This window comes from Coffea eugenioides, chromosome 1, assembly GCF_003713205.1.
Source record: "Coffea eugenioides isolate CCC68of chromosome 1, Ceug_1.0, whole genome shotgun sequence".
In the NCBI taxonomy this organism is placed as follows: Eukaryota; Viridiplantae; Streptophyta; class Magnoliopsida; order Gentianales; family Rubiaceae; genus Coffea; species Coffea eugenioides.
The window spans coordinates 9158059-9165184 of record NC_040035.1 but is presented as its reverse complement, the minus strand read 5'-3'; the positions used below and the strand labels follow the sequence as shown (position 1 = coordinate 9165184).

General features: G+C 35.4%; 1 protein-coding gene across 1 annotated transcript; it reads right to left on the bottom strand.

The window, feature by feature from the left end:
* Nucleotides 1-204: 204 nt before the first annotated feature.
* LOC113765665 (G-type lectin S-receptor-like serine/threonine-protein kinase RLK1) lies at nt 205-2419 on the bottom strand. The gene is made up of 2 exons (XM_027309937.1): nt 1367-2419; nt 205-1141 (listed from the first exon to the last, which is right to left on the bottom strand). The coding sequence occupies exons 1-2, from the start codon at nt 2341-2343 to the stop codon at nt 892-894; spliced, it is 1227 nt and encodes a 408-aa protein (XP_027165738.1). The 5' UTR covers nt 2344-2419; the 3' UTR covers nt 205-891.
* Between the last annotated feature and the right edge of the window lie 4707 nt (nt 2420-7126).

Below are 7126 nucleotides of genomic sequence, written 5' to 3'. Positions count from 1 at the left end.
ACAACTTTCACTAGCATAAAATAAATTAGAACCAATCATCAAATCAAAATTGGACAAATCATAAATATACTGTAAACAATAAAAATACCAAAACAATGCAAAACAATTAACCACTCTACCAATAGATAAACATAACATAATCATAATCATTCAAAATAATACAAAATATGACAAATTCATACTACAGTATATAAATTATATTACAAATCTTTACACATATTCCAATATAAAATACATGTACATATAATTAATAAACAAAGAGAGGAGGGTTGGGTTGGATGATCAGATAAGAGAAATGGTAAGTAGGAGATTTTGAATCCAAGACTTTCCACTTATACTAATAATGATAATAATAATAATAATAAAGAAACCTATCATACCCCAAAAACACACAAAAAAAAAAACATACAATATGGGCTCCTCGCGATGCCGCGGGGACCAATGCCTAGTTTAATATAAAATCCCAAAAGAGATAAATGAAGTATCTAAACTGCTAGTAAAATAATCAATAACATTAGTCAATTAAATAGTTTTAGTAAGGGAAGGACCAAAAGATTCGGGATTTCACAATAGCAATCTTGCAAGAGTGCCATGGCTCATATGCTCGTACACCAGTAGCCGATGTTGTCCTTCATCACAGAATCCAAGCGATGGGACCAAATTTTAGTCTGACCCATTGTTATCACTTCACTTCAGCACGAAATTCCTTCTCAGCATCTTAAGCCATTCTAACTTCTTGACTTCAACAATGCTGCTTTCGGAACTAATTTTGTAACTCATCTTTTATACACACAATGCCAAATGATCCCCTATCCAACTCTTCCTTAAATCGATTGGTAGCTTCTGCAAGCTCTTTGTATGGAAAAATATGCTAATTTATATCCCCCAACATCAGTATTCAAATGATATTACCCTCTTTTTCCGGTACATGAGGTAAAAGCCCAAACAAGCAGTCGTAATGAATATCAAGTTTACTAAGAAAGAGGTGCCAAGAAGGACAGGTTCCACACGTATAAAGGTGCCTCGGTCCTTTGGCTTTGATCCATCACTCTTGCGGTATTTGATGAAAGCTTTGGAGTGAATAGTCTTATCTGCCTTCCCATTTGATAGTGGCGGCCCCTTCTTCCAGCAATTGTTTTCTCTGTAAATGGCAACAGCGCAGAAACAATCATGCAAGCAATTTTGCACACAGACTCTTTCATTTGAAGGATGTATTTTCTCAAAGTCAGACAGTGGCCAATCTATGTCAGAGACAACCTCAAAATCATAAATGTTTTCTGCAGAGCCTCCATCTACTTCAGCACAACTAAGAGTTGAGTTTGGTATGCAGCTGCCGTACGTGTCATCTGGATCAAGCAATACATACCTTTTTGGACACTCACAAACTGGTTTTCCATTTTTGAGGTTGCAAATGTTGTTAAATCCACAAGCTCCACTGCCCCTGTGATTTGCTCGAAGGCTGATACATATATTCTGCGGCAAATACCAAAGAACCTTCCAGTTCGGATTTCCAGTAAGAGTCCTAGGATGATAATAATGTGTGAAGACCCCATCAAAATCTATTGTTGCCCGATGATAGTTTTCTGATGCTGGTGGTATTGAAACTAGATTCAGCTGCTCTGTTTGATTGTCCTTTTTCATTATGTACATGGCGCCTCTGCCATCAAAAGTAACTTGGCTACCAGAATACAGTGGATCTCTAGAATCAGAAGTCTTACTATTGTTGTACTCAGCATCGTCATCCACATTGGTTGACACACTCTTGGTAACAAGCACTAGATTCCCGTCATCACGAAAACGGAGATAAAATCTTCCTCGAGAGAAGCTTGTTGCTGACTTTCGAGAAGAAAGAGAATCACCAATTTTCAATTCTTGATTTGGCAGTATCGTATCAGCAGGATGTTTGAAGCTTTCCCAGAGCCAGCTATCATCATTCCCCTTAAGGATAAAATTGCCGGTATCATTCATAAAACCATGGTCAATTTGAGCAGAATCAACATTAGCACTCCAAAGTTGTAAGCCTCGAGGGTCACAGTGCACAAGCCCTGTTTGAGGATCAAGCTTTACAGTCGATCCTCGTGGCACTGGATTTGTTGAATTAACAAACCAAACTACAGTCTTGTCTGGTATCTTGTGATACCATATGGAAAGCAAAAACAGATCCTTATGCTGTACTTCCTGGAACCCGAATGCAAAATCGCCAGAAGGTGAAAGCCAAGGACTAGCAGATGTTTCACCTGCAGTCAAAGTACTGCCCAGAGGCACAATACCATTTTTTTGAGATAAAGCAGATATTGGGAAGAGAAACAAGAAGAAGATGACTTGTATGCATAGGGATGCCATTGCAATAGATGGTTTAGTCCTGTTTACATGTTATATGCATAGAACAATAGGACGAAAGACTTTGGAGTCAACTCTTGCATAGTAGCACTGTAGCAGTGAGATCTGCTTGTTTGCCTCAATTTCTACGATTCTATCACCATTTACGCGTATGGGACCACATCCACATATATAGTATAGGTGGAATCTAGTTACTACCATTAACGCTCTTTTCTTCTAGTCCAGTGATCAAGCTGCAATGAGTAGTTTTCATACACAACAGCGTGTAAGAAAAAATAGTACTTTATCAATTCCGGGTAACAAGTAACCATCTAGTCCATAATTATACTGCTTCTCAAGTCATGACAAATCATTTCATTTGAAAATTTCTCAAAATCGACTTGGTAAAACACTAAAACTGATGCTTGATGGCCTGCAATTTCCTATTATAATTTATGCGGTAAAATTTGTCGTCTAAGAAAATCACACAACTGTTAAGAAAACTAGCAAGTAAACGGTGCTCTTATACGCAATTGTCGTTTTTGGTTAATATGTTAATTAATTTTCTACATTACCTTAAACTCTTGAAACTATTCGAGATTTGGCATTGAATACGTATTATGATAACTACACCTAAAAATTGAAAACTTGACTTTGTCAAGGGGGCCTAATATGCGTTTCCTTCAAAGACTAGAAAATATATAAATGGTCTATGCTGGCCTTGGCGTTCCGCCTTTGCGTCAGCCTCATTGCTGACCAACTTAAAGTAACTAGTAGGAGGCCACCGCGGTGATGCGCGGTGTTATGGATAATTATGCCCAATTATATAGTTACAGTGTTAAATACAAAAGGAGGTAACCAAGCGGAATAATTTTGCAAGTGCGAATGAGAGTCAGCTGTAGACTGTGCATATAAGCTAACTATGGACAAGATTAAACGTAAATATTTGTTTGAAAAGGTTGGTTGGCACATTTCTTGTATATTTGAGCATTCAAATTAAGGTGGATGATCTCAATCGACATGAAAGTAAAATTTAGAATAATTCGATAAAAGAAAAGAAGGTGAACAACATAAGAATACATGTAATCTACGTAAATTATTCAAGTTGACACTACAGTTTGACCATGCCCAAGATTTAATGGCACCGACAAATACTACATATGAAATAGCATGTAGCAAATTGTTCAAGTTACAGCTTTAAATCTTGACCTCAAACATAATTTAAGAAATGTAATTCTAGTGGACTACATTGAGTGATCATGGGAGGCTTTGATTGGGAAAGAATCTGGAAATAACCGTATGAGGAGTTTTCAAATGAAACAGCCAAAAGGAAAATGTCAAAAAATGTCAAAATCATTACCAACTAACTAAAACAATTTAAGAGAAACAGCCAACCCACACCTTTTACTCTGAATTTCTTTGATTGTGAAGAATTGCTGGCAATATCAAAAGGAAAATAAAACTTTCCAAGAATATGAAAAAATAAGTTAAACTATTTCACCTAACGAAATAATCATAAGTTCCAATGCAAGGGTAAACCATAGAAAAAGAATGCTCCTTGTGAGCTACGAATTCAACAAACATTTTTGGGAGAAAACACATGAAATGGTTAAAAAGAAAAAACCTGCCATCAGTTGCTGTTCATTCTTCTATCATATAGCTGCCATCAAAAGAAGATATAAACAGGTTTTAGAAGACCCAGAAAAGGGGAAAAAAAAAGAACTGGAAAAAAATGACTAAAAAATAATCACATAGTGGGTAAAATGAACCTTTGAGGTTAATGTTTTCAGTAAAACATCTGGAACCATAGGGAAACGTGAGAACCTCCATTAAAATCACCATTACTTCCTCTTGAATTTTCATCATCTTTTTCACATTAAAAAAAACGCAGCCATTGGTTGGGATTTTTTGCTTCAGTTCAAAATTTGTTTTTCCTTTTTTTTTCCAAAGCTTCTCTAGCCTTTTGTGTTTTTTCCCCTTCTTTTTTAATTTCATATTTTTTTTCCTTCTCTAGCCATTTTTTTTTTTCTTTCTCAAGGGTCTTGGCCAAATTTCATCTAACCATCAAATACAAAACCTTGCCATACACCACCAAAAGATCAGGGACAAATATTAAAATTATCAGCTTTTAAAAGTTTTGTAGAAAGCGATTGTTTTCGAAGTTTCTAATCTCCTTCTCAATGGTTCACATGAACCAAAACCATGTGAGAAGGAAAAGAGAACACAAGAATGGAATGGCAGTACGTGTGTGGAAATCAACTGCTAAGCATCATCAGCTAATCAAAGACATGGAGCACTAATAGTCTAGAGATTAGTAGAAAAACCCCTCAATCAAGTCCTTTAGCGGGGGATTCATTCCATTAGGGATATACAAGGGGTTATTAACAATCTGTGAAAAGTGCAAATCTCCAACTACAAACGACTATAGAAACCAGTAAATGAACAAGACACAAAAAGAATAACAAGCATTCCTGTTCTTTACATGACATTTGTACGTGAGAAGGCAGTGGGAATACATTATCATACTTGTAAACCCAACTACCGACATGTCAGCAACTTTGGTATGATAGGTTGAACCTAATTATACTAAAAAAAAGATGTAAATACAAAGGGCCAAGTACTTCTGTAAGTATGCAGAAGTGAATCCTCAAGTCTAGCATACTTTCAGCATCAATCATACAACTACCTAAACAGCACTCTGGTGTGGTAAAAATAGCAATCCCAGTAGAGCAGCGAAGTTCATTGTTATTATCCTAAAAGTAAAAGCAGGTTAAGAGAACATGACAGACCAAAATTACAATGCAAAGCTATAAAATAAAACAACAATCACCGGCAACAAAAATGAACCCATTAGAAGGTGTGTACCATATTGCTCAATAGGAGATCCTCACAATCCAACAAAATTGGAGGGTTATTTCTAACAAAGAAAAGGTAACAAGCATGTGCTATAACAAAAAGAAAGACTACTCCTTGCTTTATTGTTTGGCATTTTTTTGGTCTAGAGAAAAAAATTGTCTTATTTAATCTTTCTTATGTGCCTTACTGAAAGGCATTTCTAGGTGTCCACAAAACCACCTCAGTGGACCATGATCAGACATTTTGGAAATTCTTCAACAACCACACAACAAAAATAACCTTTTTCAAGTTCTGTCTTTCTGGTGATAACAGGATGATATACAAGATGAAAAAGCTACAGTCAATTTAGTGAGACAGAGATCTTATAGAGAGGAATATAAAACAACATCCAGATGTCAATGTGCTGGCATAGTAGTTCTTCTACCAAGTAAGGATCCACCTTAATGTAAAAATATTGCGAAAACTACAGGGCATTACCTTAACAACCTGACCAACACTAAAATCACCAATCTTCACAATCCCAGTAGTAGCTACCAAGAGTTTATCAGCTGTAATATCACCATGCACTACATTCTATGAAATTGGAAAGAAATTAGTACAAAACATTAGAACATTTTAATGTTAAGTAAACGATATAGAAAGACAAAAGCTTAGGTTAAGATGAATACGTAAGACAGCATAGGAGAAAACAAATGGTCATTTTCTTCATCAAATTACAGGCACATAAGTAGGTGAAAAAATTTACAAGAGCACTCAAGTTTTGATATTTCAATCTTACCAGAGTCTCAGATGAAGGTAAGAATACCATAATCTATCTACAACAGAACAACATCATGGAAAAAAAATTTCCTAAATGATTCAACTTGCAAAATTATTTTAGGTAATCTATAAGCTTAAGTAGCAGTCCATCAAGGGGGAAGAGCTTATTTTGCCTTATAGGCAATGCAATAACTAAGAAGAATACAGACTGTAAAACCATGTAAAACCCACAATTGGCAAGGGTAGTCTTAACACAAGCTAGGATACAACCGAATAATAAGAAATTTTTGTGATTACGTCTCTAACAGACCTTATTCGGGAAGCAACAATATGCATTGGCAAGTAGAAGACAAAAATGGAAATCCTATCCCTTACAATGCTTGGTAGTGAACAAAACTGAAATATGATCATCAACTTGGTAGTGAACAAAACTGAAATATGATCATCAACTATCACTAAGAAGCTCTATTTTGGATGACTTTGAGCTCAAAACTACCACAAAGAAGATTAACATCTACTTCATGCACAATGGATTAGTAGTCAAAGGTATTTCAAAGCATGTCAGAAAAAAAAATTCGATTTTAGTGAAGAAGCCTTGGGTTGGAAAAAATAAAAAGCCACAGATAAACAGCAAGGATTAGTTTTTCATCAAGAAATTTGTGCAACTACAAGTATCACAGCAAAACTTTTAAAAAAATGGAAAAGTTATTTCTATGCAAGGGAAAAATAACATTGAAATGGGTTGGACCAGTTAGTTAGTTTAGAGTAAAGAAAGTGAACATATAAGATCAATAAAAAAAATGAAAAGTCATTCTCTTACATTTTCATGAGATACATCAACCCATAAATTATATCTCGAAAATACTTCCGTAATGTACTTTCTCTAAGACTATCAGGCGAGCTAGCAAGTTTAAAGGGCCATTGCCTTCCACATACTCCGAAACTGAACAAGAAATATATAGAAGTTGTCAACCAAACTACCTGCATAATAAACATAAACATTCAGACAGAAATTCATAAAGGCAAAGAAAGATGAAGAGCAAGTGCTTTATTTCAAGAACATTGATATACTTTTTCTAGTTTCTTCCTTTCATTTTGTTCCTTTTAAAAGGAGAGGGTTGGAAATGCGGAGAGGGTGAGAATACCCATTTTTAGGAAATAACCTTATGGAACCTAACTTCAAAAGGGAAAA